The following is a 16507-nucleotide window of genomic DNA, read 5'->3' as shown; positions in this document are numbered from 1 at the left end:
ACGAAACTTTTTTTTACAAATATCTTTACAAAGATTACCTAAAGGATAAAATAAGTTATAGTGGTAATAGCAGCTTATTAGCAAACAATATAATAGGCATGTGTTTATGAGTGGGCCAGCGAGGTCTTTAATGAAAAGATAATGGTTAAAATTGCAAAGCCTGAACCTTTATCGTAGAATAACTTTGTTTAAGAGAAAATGTTGTTCGCGTATACGACAATATAACCACATGTGGTCTTTTCAACGGTCTATAGATTGCTCTACGGTGTCGCAACAAACTGTATCAAAACTTAAAATAATCGTTGATATGGGATTGAAAAAAATGTTACTTGAAGCTTGAAATTGAACCAATTATTTTTTTGCCATTTTTAGATTTGTATACAGATATACGAAATATTTCTTCAATCATATACATAACGCTGAATTAGTTACACTGTTTGCTGCTAGATTTTTCGAAGTACGTAAAACAAAAAAAAAATACTTGTATGTTAATATCAGAATTCATAACATTCATTAAAGATAAAATCGATTTTTTACTTAGGTACTCGTAGATATATTTCATATCATTGTTGCTTACTACACTGGGGATTGACCTGACTAGATTTAAACATTGTTGTAAAATTATATTTCGTCAATCTAACCACATTCACATTATGTAATTAAGCTAAAATAATAATTGTAATCAGTCATAGATATATGTATTTTAATTTGAAGAATTTGATACTAAATAAATTTAAATGTAAAGGGTGGAATATGAAAGATAAAGATAGAATATAAAGTAAAAGCAAGATAAATTGACAATAATGATACAATTTTAATAATTAAATCAAAGTTATAATTATCGTATTACTATCATGTGAACGAAGTGTTAAGAAGTAATATGTTAATTGAAATGTAGGTTTTTATATGAAGTAAAAGTATAAAGTAATTATTTACAACGGGGCTCCAAGTGAATTTTATAGATTTATTTTGTATATATAACTTAAACTCTTAAAGATCCGCCTGTTTTCTGCTAGGAAAGGCAGATACAGGTTAGTTTTCTCAATCTTGATGTTACCTCTTATGCGTCTTATCTGAAAAACCGCTTCGCCAGAGACTCGCGGCAACAAGCGACAAGGACGGGGCAAGGAGCTTAAAGAAGATATGTAAAGAAATGTATAAAGTGTGCTATGTGGACGAGCGACAGGCGATAGCAATACGCGACCCGGAACAAACCAAAAACAGCCAACATCCGCGTCGCTTTATGACTTGGGTTTACCAAGTCCGTGGCCGAGCGGTTTCTCGATCCATTCTCCTTGATTTGATGTCCATTTTAACAGATTTGTAATGTAACACATACTGTTAAATCTTTCTAACTTGTCGTTACAGTATCTCTGTTGTAAAATCTATGTTTAATTCTTTTTCTCCATGCATTAATTGATTAAACTATCAATTTCTTTGTTATCATACATTTTTGATGCTATCCAGCTCATTGGATTTAGGTCTGTCAAAACCACATCACTCAATCTTTTAAATATTCTCATTTTAATTAAACATAGGTATCTTATTTCTACTTTCGTAATAATTGTAAATTTTTATCATATTAATATTAATGTCTATTTGCATGAAGTGTCACAAAGACCTATTTTGAGTCATAAGATTTATTTTAGGAACTAACTTAGTTTTTAACTTTTATTTCGCGGGGACGTTAGTTTTACCCTTGTTAATTTTTAAATTACATTTGGAATGATCGCAAAAGGTAAAATAACAATCTTAATATATAAACATTTTTTTGACTGAGCTGTGAAATAATGAAAAAGTGCATTAATAATAAACGCTAGTACATGCAATCTGTTTAATTGCTTGTTTTGCTCTTAAGCGTTTGATCAAATTTGGCACGTCATATGTTAAAAAATATATGTATTTCTTTGTAAAATATGATACTCTTGATTTTATTATACTTAAATATTTGGGTACTTCAAATTTCTTTAATTTTACATTTCGTTTTAGTGTACATTATGTACACACTGGTAAATGTTTTGCAAGGTTACATATTAGGTCCAATCAACATCATATAACAATTTTAACTGATGCAACTGTAGAAGTGTAAAGTAAATAATTATATGTAAGTATCCATCTTTATATAACTTACATATAAGTAACAGCTGCAAATAAGAAAAAAAAACAATGAAGCTTTAAATTTTATTATTTCACCCAATTTTATAAATATTACACGTGCAAATTAATTTATTCGTTTCAATGAAGAAAACGTGATTTTATTATTACCAAGTTTATATTTCTTCATTAATATTTTTTTTTATATTTCAATTTAATTTGTACCTATGTTATAAAATTTTCAAGCTTATTTCTATTTTGTGATACATCTAAATAATGTACATAAGACTGAATTATTAAACAGTATATTTTTTACGATTAATATTACGGATAGATATATTTAATTCATTTAAAATATACATGTTTAGTATTTCACTAACCGATAAAATATTAATTTATTATAGGTACTTCAATCTTATACTAGAAAGGGTAAACAAAATATTATGTAAATATTCTGTATGTATGTAGGTCCTACAACTTGGTGTTTCGAATTATTACATGATAATTTGAGATCACAAAAATATAACACTTTACATTGTTTTATCCAATTTAATATTATTAGAACACTCAAGATAATTGAGTGAAAGTAGTACTAATAATGGGGGCACTTTATCTCTGCTACTTATTACAAATCTTTAGAATTGAGCTTTCCATATTTTGTTACTTATTTATCTAAGATATTATTAAAATTCCATTACACATATAGAATATTAAATTTTAGACACATATCGAAACTTGGAAATATAACTAAGTTTACGTTACATACACAGTGCTTAACACGAATTTAACTAGTGAACGACACGAGTCTAAAAGTGTTCTGGATATCCGACAGTGGGGGACGTTGGACGTCTGAGGCGTATGTACATGTTGGTATGGATGGCAAGGCAGGCGGGATATGTGTGGCGGGTCGCGCGGGGGCGCTTCAGACGGCGGGCAGGAGCGGGCTCGGCGAGCGCGGCCGCCGCACGCTGCCGCTCCACGACTCCATCATATCCTCGTCTCCCTGCACACGCGCACTCGACATACTCTCAGCATCACACTCCTCAACTTCCCAACTCTGAGATCGAGATTTTCAGATCATTTAACCCCAATCCTTCACTTCAACGTGACATCGCTCTCGGTGTGTACTTCCACACGCGATTGTTTTTGCACCTAAACCGCTTCGTTACGGAGTCTATCTCAAGAGTTTAATCAGAAAGTGAAGAGTAGCAATGCTTAAGAGTAAATCATTGATACGATGCAAATACCATCGCTCGTAGGAATGTGGTTAGTTTGTCAATAAGCAACACAACGCAGGTGCTGTATCTGTACAATAGTTTCGTATTGTAATTTGGACAAGAAAATTTAACATTAAAACATTTAAAAATCAAGAGTAAAAGGCGCTTATGAGTCAAGTGGCAGGAGAAACTATAGGGCGGTGGACAACACTAATTTACTATACAATACAGTCAAGGGATGATCTTTATAATAGCTTCTAATCTGTACAAATTGTCTACGCGGGGCAAGGATGAGTAATTACGAGTACAACGGATTATTTTCTCAATTAGTTCGCAACAACAAGAAATAGATGCCCGTCGTTATACTTGTCGCTCAAACCGTTAGGGTGTGTACACAATGGCGGGGGTCTACAGGTACACGTGCGGGGTGGTGCGACTGATTAAACCACGTATTACGGTGTCAACACTTACATATAAGAGGTAATTACCATCATCGTGTGAGGCGTTGGCGGGCCCGGGTGCGGTACGGGGGGAGCGGGGGGCGCCATGGGCGGCGGGGGCGCGGGGGGCGGTTCCGGGGATACCGCCGCCGGCGAGAACGATGATGGTGCTAGTGGCGACTGAGCTGCATAAACAACCAACAATTAAAATGTACTCTTAAGTTATAGAGTTATTTGTGACTAGTTTTCATGAGATGGCCCCACACGTGCCCTAAATCACGATATCGATGTTTTCTAAGAATATCTACAAAGACCAAAAGTTTAAAGTTGTTTTCATCTTTGAAAATTTTTTGATTTCTAATTACAAAAAAAAGAAAATGACTTTTGTTTTTAAAATTAATGTATTATAACAAGCAGATTTCTTTCCATAGCTAAAGTTATGATAAACATAAATAAAGATAAATATAGACAAAGCAAAATATTTGTGTTGTGATGTTCATAGACGTCACAAATACGTGGACATTTTTTCAAGCACGATTAAGCTTGACAAAAATTTTCACGTGTCTAATTGCACTTAACACTTCTATATGTGAACGCTGTATTTGTATAACATTTTAATATAACTTACCAGCCGCAGTGAGAGCGAGCACAAATTGGCTCCAATGGACGCAACAACCGCAGCACAGTTGCAACGCCGCGCGTCTCAGCGCTCGGTGCAACGCGAGAAACAATAGCGGATTCACCGCCGCATGCACGTACGAGATGTGGAGAGTTATTTGGAAGTACATCTGTTGGGAATGAGAGGAACTCAGCTTGAAAATAGGACGGGGCTCAATACAGCGAGTTGCGGAGTTCTGAATATTTCATGCTTTTTTTGTACTTGATCTAGAGCACCGTCGGTTAAAGAAATGTGTTGGGTTGGATAAATATGTCACGGAATATTTGGTTAGTTTTAAGCTGTTTCATGTAATTGCAAACGTATTCCATTTCAGTATAAATGATTACTCCCGCTCAAGGACCTTTGTAATCAACCTCAAATAGATTAAAGTCCTATCGGAGACTCGCCACGGAACTGTTACTACGTCTGAAGAGCATGTAAGTGTCTTTGACTTTAATTAGAGCTCTTATTTAATTCATAATATTGACATAATATACAATATAAAAAAGTAAATTTAAGTGTGAAAACGCTTGAAATGCCTGCATATATCATTTCACATTGCACCAATAAGGTTTCATTTTTATCTCACGAAACTGTTGACTAATGCAGCATGTCGATGTCATGTAGACAATATTTTGCAATAAGCTTAAAAAATATAAAGTAGCTAATTTTGGCATCCTCATGCTCTGGATCTGTATCGCCAATTCTTAAGTAATTAAGTTATCCATAATATATTTGACAGATTTTGTCTTCTTTAACTTTGTCATCTGTGAAGAATGCTATGAGGTATATATATAATATGAGGCAGTTTATGGGCAGGTGATGAATAGGACCGAAAGCTAATAAATCATAAGAAATTGATTGAAATAACCAGAAACTTACTTCGTACGCTATATGCGAGGTGACCGCTGGGTGATGCAGCAGAGTAATAAAAAACAAGGGTCCCCAGAACAGGACGTACGCTGCCGTGATGACGAGGAACATTCTCACACGGCGCACACCTTCCCGCTCTACCCTCGCGAGGTACCCTCGCAGCCGGCGACCACCACCAAGAGGCAAGTTAGCACTACCAGTCGGACGGCAGTGACCATCAGTGAGAGCACCATCTACAGTCTAAACGAAGATCCATATTACCATTGGTTATTACAAGGGAGGCAGAAGATCGCAACTAAAAGGAAAGTTGAAAGAAAAGGTGGACTAAGTACAGAAAGCAACTAAAATTCTTTTAGTTTGGAATTTAAAATTTGCTTTTATCGGTATCGTTTAATTCACAGTAGCTAAGTTCAATAGTTTATTTAAAGAGACAAGTTTAAAATAGAGGATATTTAAAAATAGGGTGCATTTGCTTAGAACTCGAATGCCGGTACTAAATTACTTTTAATGTCCTTAATGTTGCGACGAATAATAATAAACAACAAATATAATTATAATATAATTTATATAATTTATATTTAATTTAAAATAAAGTTATATTATTTCATTATTTTTTTATATTACTTTAATTTATTTTAGTTAAAACATTTAAGTGTGTAAATGTTAAAAATAAAAATATATGGACGTACCAACAACAAATTCTAACTTTTATTAATTTAGTACCGGAAGTCGATTTCGAAATAAACGCTTATAAAGGAGACGTAGTAACTAAAGGTGCTGCTACACTAGGTACATTTATGACAATGTCTACGTCTACTCGTAATCCTACAAACACTCGTGCAAAATGATACTTACCCTCGGTCCAACGCTGTTCGGCAGCGAGTCCATACGTCTGTTGTCTCCTGCCATGCTGACAAGCGTGGTCACTAGACCAGCTACTCGTACAGCTTCTACGTTAGCCTGCATGCGGTAAGATTTAAATTATCGAACACTCCAATATAAAACTCCAATTCGACGAAGCGTTTTCTAAAATAGTCTGTAAATTTCAGAACGGAAACCACAAGTAGCTTTGTGAGTCCATTCATTTTAAACGCGAAAATTTAAATCTTATCTGTGAAATACTGGATGGACGATGACCAATGCGGGTTTAATGTGGAGTTCCGGTGTTACTGTGGCTGTAAAATAGTAATGGTGTTGAGTGAGTTCCAACGACTTTGGGCGCATAGCTTTATATCGGAATACAATGTGACACTCGTGTATGTGGACTAACGTTACTGCACTACACAATGATGTCATTCAGTATGTTGCTATGCTCCATGTTTCCTAAAAGCGATGGATGAAGTGACTATTGGTCATAGAGAAGTGAAAATAAAAATAATTTTGTTGTTGGATATTGTAGATTACTTTTTAATCGTCCTGTGACATTTTCATTCCTCTATACCGATTGTCCATTAGGTATATTATTTGTGATTATACATTGTGGTCGTACACAAACCTTAGTAAGGTCTCGGTGAAGTTTCCTCAAATGGAATAGCGTCAATCCAACGCAGACAGCGTTCACGCCGATCCAAAGAGCGTTAAGTACATAATGTCTGAAGGGCCCTCGTACTAATGGGCAAGATGGCGCCGGGCCGTAAGACCCATAGGACCCGGCGCTCGCCGCTAAAGCCCCAGATAAAAACGTTGGCCCGAGATTGATGGTGATCGACGCAAACCATATCATGAAAGTACCGAAAAAGACGCACTGCAACAAAATACTACACATGTAATTACGAATGCAATAGGCTGCGAACGCGCGGACTGAACGTTACCGAAATTGGACCGATATTGAACAAATACTGTTCGTTTCGGCTGAAAAAATATGTGAGTAGTGAGCAATTTCCTCGAACGGCGAACGTAAACAAAATCGAAATGTAATCCGACCAATAGTTTTACTAAAACCAAACACGAGAAATTAAGTTTTGGTTAAACGGTTTGGTAGAAAATCTGCACGAATATTCTGCTTTTTTTCAATGCTTTTATAACTCGCGTTGGGGCTTTCTGAGTGGAATTTTCTAATCAATAATTGTATTCCTGAATTAGCTAAAAACTTTAAATTTTAAACATATCGCAGATTTAAATGAAATATGCACATTCTCAAGACAAAAAAAAATCATTTCACAACATTTCAAATATTACCACGTTTATAACGGACTTAAAATACAAAATAATTAAAAAAAACGCATATAATTAAGATGACTTCTATATGATACATCGTAACATTTTCAGTGTACTAATAACACAATTTTGAAATGAACCGCATTATGGTTATCAATTTTATTTTCGTACACGCCCCACGTTTTTCGTTCCAATTATTTTCTACTTTTTATACCGTTATAAAAACGTGGTAACTTAAAACAATATTTTCTTTAAAAATGTACGAATCATTTTAGTAGTTCGATATGAAAGGTTTCAAAAATGTCAGCCCACCTGCGGACTATCCATAAGTAACGGTGCCGATAAATCTGCTTGCTCTTCTTCGTTTTCAGGAAAAATGGGGCTGTCGTTCAGAACTGTCGTCAGCATATTTACCGTCGAAACTGTCACCTGAGAAAATATTCCGTACTTGAAAAATGTATAGCATCCTGTATAGTATTTACTGTACCCTTAGTATGAGATTTTGCGTTTTTACAAAAGTGACTGTTTTTGTAATTGTTTACGTACTTCCCATACATTTCCAATCAGTTCTGATACAGTCCGCTAGGGGCGCTGATTGGAAATGGGCAAATACGTAACCAAATACAAAAACATTATTTTTTGTAAAAAACGAAAAAAACTCATACTAATGGTACTGAAGTACTTTGCATATTATATTCATAGAGACGATGTTGTAATAATAGTAAAAGTAAAAACTAGAATACCATTACTGTTCTTATATCACTAAAGATGTTCAAGTGATTCACTGATAGAGATAGAATACTTAAAAATTCTTAAGCGATATGCGAACTATAAAATTTTTAAAATATCAACTGGTACAGATCTTAACGCGTTTGCACCTGACGGCGGTCCGAGGGGAAGAGGAAGAGGAAGGGGAAGAGGAGAACTGGGTGCAAAGGTAGATTGCAATTATCTTTCACAAACCATGATTGTTGGGATGGTCCAATACAATGGTCTAATACTACCTCTCAATACCAGTAATATTACCGCTTTTATTTAAAGTTGGTTGCAATGTACATTGGAGGCAGTGACCACTTACCATCAGACTTACCACATGTTCATTTCTTACTACCATCTTATACAGTTTACCACCTTTTAGAATCTATAAATAACCTTCAGATATAACCGTATAATATTTTCATATCATAATGTTCATACTTCCATTGTTGATAAGTCATAAGTACGAGTATGTAAGTTGTAAGCAGAAAAAAGAAAATTTTGTTTACGATTTTGTACGAGTAATTTGACTCGCTTTTCGCTACACGTTTCCAATGAAACACTTGCATTACTATCAGGCGTCAGCAGTTTTCCCCATAAACATAAAAACTTAAAGGCGTAAAAATGTTATCCGCGCATTTAATATTCTTGACTCTTGAAGTATTGCCTACAAAGCTGTTAAAGTATAACTTTCCTGTTTTAAAAGAGTTCTGTAGTTATTTCCAGTTCTTAATGCTGTTTTTATTTTTCTTTTTATTTTATCAAGATGAATGCTATACTTTGGTTACACAAGTTCCAAAGTAGGTACAAAAAAGGCGTTTTATTTTGATGACGAATCTCGTTTAACTAAAATCCCGACATCAGTTAAACGACTGGTGTATTCTTGGTTCAAAAAAGAAAATAATATCTGTAACTTAAAGTTTTTTCCTCCCAAAAAAGCTACGGCGAAAAGCGACTTGAACATTCGAAAGTTCCATACAAAAAATAATCCTGCCCATATTTATTTGGCCGTGGTTTCGTGGTTTAAAAAAAATCGTAATTGATATGATGATGAAGATAATGAGGACGATATATAGCGGGATAAAATAGCTGGATGTAGTCTTAGCTGAATAGTCTTTCATTGGAGATACCCCTTACATAATAAATAGGCACATTTTGTTAGGGAATAGAGTCATATGGTACCAAAATTAAGTGCGGGGTTGTTTACCGTCCTTTATCTAGCTGAAATGAAGTTAAGTGGCGATAAATCACCCTTGAAGGGCTCCCGCATTCCAACGACTGTTTATAGCGGCCATGTGATGCTGTAATCGTGTTCTTCTCAAATGACAATATTGACCCTGATCTGTATACTCTTTATACTGTGGTTTTTCTATTTTAAAATTATTCTAATAATTATTAAGTTTTTTTTTTTCAATTATAATAATCAATTACCTCATAGTGTATTATCTATTGTTATTTCTAATTAAAGACATAACAACGTATAATTCCATTTCAATTATTTCGGAAGCATAAAATGGTTTCTATCGAATGGTTACAGATATTTTAATACAAACATTTGATAATATGAAAAATGTCAACCAAATAAGCTCAAATATTATTTAAGATACTTATATATTCATTCCATATAAAGTTTAACAACTAACCTTTTTTGTGAAAGACAAAGTCATCTAAAGACTTTTCTTGTTTCAAAGAAATAATTACAGTTTTCCTCAATTTAGTTGCATCTCTCTGAAACACAGCTTTTGCTTACTTAACTGTTTTGTTATATAACTGTTTGCTATTCGCTCAGTTTTAGTTTTAAATAAGGAAATTAATAACTGCAGTGTTAGGTGCTGCTGTGTTCCGGTTTGAAGGGTGTGGTGAGGGAGAAAGACTTTTCCGAGGCATTCCAGCTTAGTCCTCAGGGGTAGCGGTGCATCTGTGGCCGACCTCAGGTAGGAATATCTAATCCTGTCTGGGGTTGATTACAGATGTCCATGGGCGGCAGTAGCCACTTACCATCAGGTGGACTGCATGCTCGTCTGCTACTCTAAAATAAATAAATAAATAAGGAAATATTACACTGTATTTACTGACTGTGCCAGAAGGAAGGTAATGTTTTTCAAGCGTAAGTATCTCATTGTTTGGTTCGCCCTATAGCCAGAGGGCTTGACGGATTGTTACATATGAGATGTCGTTATATTTGTCTTAATTCTACGAATGACAAGGGGATGATCTTTTAATCATTATCATTATGTGAATGGAATGAAACGTAGTAAATAGACCATTCCAAAAAATATATCATAACACTCTTATATTACAATTTTCAAAAAGCAAAAAATTATCATATTAGTACTAAACCGCATATACATATAAGAGATATTGTATCAATTGCATTAAATTATGCGACTAATGTAGATACTCGTATTATGGAAAACCAATAACGCTACGCTAACAATAGCTATTGATTACCCATAATGTCTAGACAACCATGTGTAATGCTCATAATAATAACCATAGTGATAAAATAACGATGTCAGCTACGTTATTTGTAAATGTATATTTCAAAATATATTCATAATAAAATTATAATTTTAATTAGGAAAACCGGGTTACAGCTCTTTCCTATTTGTGCGCGGGGATAAAGAGATCCCCTATCTGACTCTGTTAGCAGGACTACGTAATATTTTTGAAGTGTATAATATAGGTAGGTATTTCAATTTCTGTATCACATGCTGTGACCTAAACGAATTTTAATATATTATGACCTGTGGTTAAATTCGTTCTGGTAACGCAATAGAGAGAGCAGAGTACATGAAAATTTCATCAAAAAATCAAAATGACGTCTACTTCGACTTTTTCATTTTTTATTTACGCAGGAGAACTCGTGCGACTTGTCACAACTTCGGAACGCCGACAACATATTTGACTATAATGTTCGAAAACAAAAAAATGTTAAAATTTTGGCCACGACATGATATTACTTTTACCAAAACCTACATACATCGTGTCAGTGCAACCTGATCTCTGACGCGTGATCCGAAAATGCACTCCACTTTGATTGATGGTGTTCGAAAAATGTTGTCCTCATGATATTTTCTGTGGTTAGGGCACATTGCCAATGATGCCGCATTGCGAATATTTGGGCGCTTATAAAATCGTAGGAACTCAGGCAGGAGCGTATTCAACCTGACCCTAATTTGAATTAGGGTAAGGTCACCGCATTGTTCCTATTTCGAGTTTTAAATTTTATTAATAGTATCGTTTAAATGGAGGTTCGAATTAAGAAGCCGTGGTCAATGTTCTTCAAATATATAGTAAGTAAGTAAGTAAGGTCTAGTAATTTTGCTAAACCGTTGATGTGTCGTTTTTGTGTCTTTCACTCAAACATTTATCTTAAAGGGTTATTATTTAACATCAAAATTAGCTGTATGCCCCTTTATAAAGTTAATTGTATCATTTTCCTTTAAGGTAGTTAAATAAGACACGGGACTCTTCAAAAAAGGTGCAAAAAGAGCTGCCATACAAAGCCGGCGATGCATTGGCGACTTCTATGGTGTTGCAAATGTCCATAGGCGGCGTTGACTACTTCCTATCAGGTAGCACGTCTGTCTAATCGGTTAAACAATAAAAAAGGTAACATTATATTAATTATATCGTAAGAGAGCAGGAGTGTTGCATGAGGTTGCAAGTCTGAAAAGGCTTTCAAACTGTTCGAGTGCCGATAACATCGGGCGCGAAGGGTAACGTGATAATGACAGTGACGAGGGGAAAATTGAATTTTGACACAACACGGATGTTGTGTCAAAATGCGACTTGCATACAAAAATAATGATTAAGTGAGGGGACTGCTTTGTATTGTAGGAGACTTGGTTGTACTGTTGAATGGAACTACTGTGTTCTAGTTTGAGCTCTACGGGAACATATAATTGTGTGAGTTGATTTAAGTTACTACTATCTATGTAATAACACTAACTACATATATTTGGCTTATTTCAAGATTCTTATTAGAAATAAGTTAAATGTTTTAGTTTTCGGTTTTACATTTAAAGTGGAATTTTAATGAAAAGAAGTATGAAATAGAAGCATTTACCCCACAGATATCAATGGACGATAATGGCATTAGGCATTACTTAAAATATATACGTTGATTATGATGATAAATGTCAATGTTTTAAAAAATCTTGTTTTAAAACGGTAGTTCTTGCCACGGACGTGTAAGATATGGAATGAGCTTCCTCCTGAGGTATTCCCGGAGCGCTATGACATGGGGCTCTTCAAAAAAGGTGCAAAAAGAGCTCTCATACAAAGCCGGCGATGCATTGGCGACTCCTCTGGTGTTGCAAATGTCCATAGGCGACGTTAACTACTTTTCATCAAGTTGCACGCCTATCGTCATGTTAAAATATAATTATCGTCAGGTTAAAATATAAAAAAGTCTTATTAATTTATACACAAATATCAATTTATAGAACTTTTCAAAATTAGTCTAAAAATAGACTGATTTATTAAAATATATTTAACTTGAAACGTAACAGTTTAAAGAAACTACAAGTTCGTTTCATTACGGAATAGGAAATCTATTTAAGGGTACTTTGGTCGTATAAGTTTCAAGGTAGTCGGGAAAGTAACTTTAACTCGTTACTTGTTAAGTTACGATTACCATCCAGTTTTGTAATTTGATAACGAAAACCAAAAACAAAAATAATCTAAGAAATGAGTATACAGGTTGGATTTTTGTTAAATGGACCTTCAGGGCCAAATCCGAAACTATAAGGTGTAGCGCAAAATGCTGAAAGGAGTTATTTCTTGATGATTTCGTTCACCGTTATAGCAATTGATCATTAATTTATAATACACACAAAACATTAAAAATTCAGAGAGCACGAGATTTGAACCTCGACCTCAATTGAGAGACTGAGTTCCAACCACTAGGCTATCTCGCATAACAACCCGCATATAAAACATTTTAACAATAAACAATAACATAAAGTGTTAAGAGCATTTTAGTTACGTATTGTTTGATTGTCCACAATCCAGTCACAATACAAAACCTACAAAGGTACACTCAACGGTTTTACAAGATACAAAGCCTTTGTTCCAAGGATTATATCTCTTGTATTCATATATTGCCTTTTGAATTACCAACCTGCCTAGAATTCTCCTTTGTCTTTCTATTATAAAACGTTTCAGCTACGGCATTGGCTACAATCCAAAATTGAAATATCATAAGACCATTATAGATATTACAATGTCTATAGATAAATTGTTTCTATGTAAAATAAAACATCATGTATACGTTTACGTTTATGCGCAAGAATGTCTCTAGTAAAAACATGTTAAGTACATCGTTATTTCTATGGGTCCCACGTATAGGGAATTGGTTAACAATTTGCTCATTTTGACTTTAAATTATCAAAAACGCAGCTAATCGATATACTCGATATATCGAATTAGATTAAGGTGTAGTTTAAGATACTAAAACAGTTTAATTCTTGCAAGAAATATTTTTTATTATAGTAGTGAAGCTTATGTAGCTTGAATTTAAATATACATGGTCCAAAGAGTATTTTTAATTTTACAAAACGGGATTTCGCGCGCAATTATATATTCGATATCTATCAAAATATTGTAGAGATCAAACAGAACTGATTTTAAAAAAATCGATCCATTACTAAAAACTAATTTTTAAAATAGCGCCACTTATTTATGAGCCTTCACTCAAAGTCAGTCACCATAAAGTAAACCAGTAAACCATATTAAACTGTCTCAAAGGTGACTCTACAGGTGACCTCTTGTAAAGGGTTTATTACCTATTCGTGGCCACTTTTTGGCCCGAAATTATTCAGGGTTTCTTTGAAATAATTTACGAGCCATTCACCTACGAATCCGACCGACAGCGCGTGTGGACCATTGTGGATAAGATTCGTCGTCTATCGATTTCTGTCTTTTTGCTACGAACTGGTCTCCTCTCGCAGTAAAAGGGGTTTAAATCATAGTCCACAATGCCTCTGCATTGTGGATGTCACTGTTCAATTTCTGAATCACGCTAACGAATGTTCGTTAGATGTATTTAAAGACCGCGCCAGAGTTGTTACGACTGTGGAAGCAAGAAAGATGATCATCAAGACAACATTTATCAGGGTCAAATTTTAATTAGGATCACTTGGTGATCCTTTTATTGACTCGCAATTCGTCTGAATTGCGAATTGGTAGTGCGAACACATCTTTATAAACTTTTTTAAATGAAATCCAAGGCGTGTGGATTTTCATACGATCTATGCCTTCGCCTTTATAGCAAGTGAGAATAAATTTCTAATACAAATTATTATTTTAAAAGTCAGAGCCAGATTAGAATTACGGACTCCCAGATCGAAAAATCTTACTATCGTTATAATTCCTATGAATAATATTGATACCAAATTGAATACAGATGCTAATGAACGGACAAACTACTTGGCGATCAGCCAAGTGGTAGCAGACGCTTTGACCGCACGTAATCACTTACATCAGCGATCTTCACCATATGTAAATCCAGTGAGGCCTACGGGAGTAGTCAAGAATTTAACGAGTGTGAATTCCCCACTTATATTGCTATCATAAAGTTTAGTGACATTAATTTTAACTTTATTTGTTTAGGAATTAATTATTACACCCTTTAACGGTGAAGGAAACACAGGACGAAATTTGAGAGTACACTGAAACCTTTTCAATGCACCGCAATTCTATTCCGCACATGGAGACCTTGGTAGATTATGGCCTAAGCCCTGTTTAATCTGAGAAGTCTCCCAAACTTAGTAGTGGAACAATAATGGGTTGACGATGATTCGCGCGAGCGTGAGCAATAGTCAATTGTCTACGCCACTCTTTATTCATACGACTTATAAGATGTTGAAGAACTGTGGACAGTAGCGTAAACCAATTCTTAATCTCTAATTTAATTGCTTAAACAGTAGCTCAGTAGCTAGCTATTATCAGCTAGCTACTGAGCTACTGTAACTAGATATATATGATACAGATGTTACATTTCAGAAAACAGCATTAGGTTACAGTGACGTAACGTGTCAGCACGTCAGCCTAATTGACTAAACACATTTGGAACTAGCGTTGTCCCCACCCTGACGTCCACGTGACTTGAATAACGAGTGGGTTTGAATTATGAATAGACTAGCTTCATAATTTGAATAAATTACTCTAATTTCACCAATTAATAGTATTGACAACACTAATAAAGACTAGTTTGAATGGAATTTGGAATAATTGTTGCGCTATATGTATGTCGGTGATAATATTTTTGGCTCCCTTGTGTATATAGAAGAACATAGGATACAAGATATTTTACGAGGTTAAAATTAGTATGTTAAAGCTTTGAAAATTATCTTTTTAAATTAATGCCTGAACAAAATTTGAGTGTTGATTAGTTACTTGATACAAAATGTTGAAGCGCTTTATTATTTTATTAATAATTTTGGGGTAACTTCTAGTAGTTCATCTTTCTGTTTAATCTATTTTCTAGGACAAGTTTCGACAAAGAGAGTTTGAAGACTACCATGATATAATCCAATGTTCACTAATAAAATAAACACAAACATATATAACGAATCATCTGATACATACCAATAAAAGGAACGCAGTCTCCACCAAGGAACATTTGTAAACTGGCTGGCACCGGAACACGGCGATGCCCAGGGGAAGCAAGATAGCGGCGCGCGCGCAGTCTACCACCGCTTGATGGAAGAGCAGGCCATGGGACCATCTGTAACAAGGAAATAAATTACTATGTTGGTATTTTTATAATATATAAGGTGGTAAATTTGAAGGTGGTAGAACCCTTTGTGGTTCGACTCCGACGGCATCACCGCCAAACCAAATAGGCCGCCACTCCAATCTAGGTTTGATTTCACATGTCCATGAGCGGCAGTAGCCACTTATCATCATGTGGACTGGATGCTCGTCTGCTACTCCTATATTATAAAAAAAAAATATAAGCATGCAGTCCACCTGATGGTAAGTGAATATTCCATGGATTTCTGTAAACAACCTCAAGTCTTTGATTAGGGTCCTACATGTGCGGCTACAGATGCGGTTACAAAGCATCATGTATCGTTTTTTTTTTTTCTAATTGTGTAGTTGCTAGGGCCATCCTAGAAGTCTAAGAAGATTGAATAGTTTTGGACATCATCGCTGGTTTCCTAGAGGCTACCTTTTAGGGAAAATAGACTATCCATATGCCCATTAGTCTCCTTTACACACACTTGAAACCGGACAACAGCTGCTTACAACTGTTGTTATAAAAAGAAATGTCATTTCAAGTCTAGATCAAAACACATACC

The 16507-nt window shown here is 34.9% G+C and overlaps 1 protein-coding gene across 1 annotated transcript in view; it reads right to left on the bottom strand.

Moving 5' to 3' along the window:
- Positions 1-1263: 1263 nt before the first annotated feature.
- LOC140751128 (uncharacterized) overlaps positions 1264-16507 on the bottom strand; it is a 70932-nt gene continuing 55688 nt past the window's right edge. Inside the window, exons 4-11 of the mRNA XM_073084993.1 lie at positions 15792-15930; positions 7752-7868; positions 6778-7026; positions 6138-6242; positions 5292-5522; positions 4380-4539; positions 3800-3936; positions 1264-3151 (exon numbers count right to left, since the gene is read on the bottom strand). Of these exons, the coding sequence (XP_072941094.1) occupies positions 3017-3151; positions 3800-3936; positions 4380-4539; positions 5292-5522; positions 6138-6242; positions 6778-7026; positions 7752-7868; positions 15792-15930 (1273 nt within the window). The 3' untranslated portion in view covers positions 1264-3016. The remainder of the gene's footprint in view (positions 3152-3799; positions 3937-4379; positions 4540-5291; positions 5523-6137; positions 6243-6777; positions 7027-7751; positions 7869-15791; positions 15931-16507) is intronic.

The sequence above is a fragment of the Epargyreus clarus genome, unplaced genomic scaffold (assembly GCF_041222505.1).
Source record: "Epargyreus clarus isolate Ecla_fem2 unplaced genomic scaffold, WU_Ecla_fem_2.2 ptg000021l, whole genome shotgun sequence".
NCBI lineage: Eukaryota > Metazoa > Arthropoda > Insecta > Lepidoptera > Hesperiidae > Epargyreus > Epargyreus clarus.
Note: the sequence above shows the minus strand (reverse complement) of the source record. Positions and strands in the feature narration are given on the sequence as shown.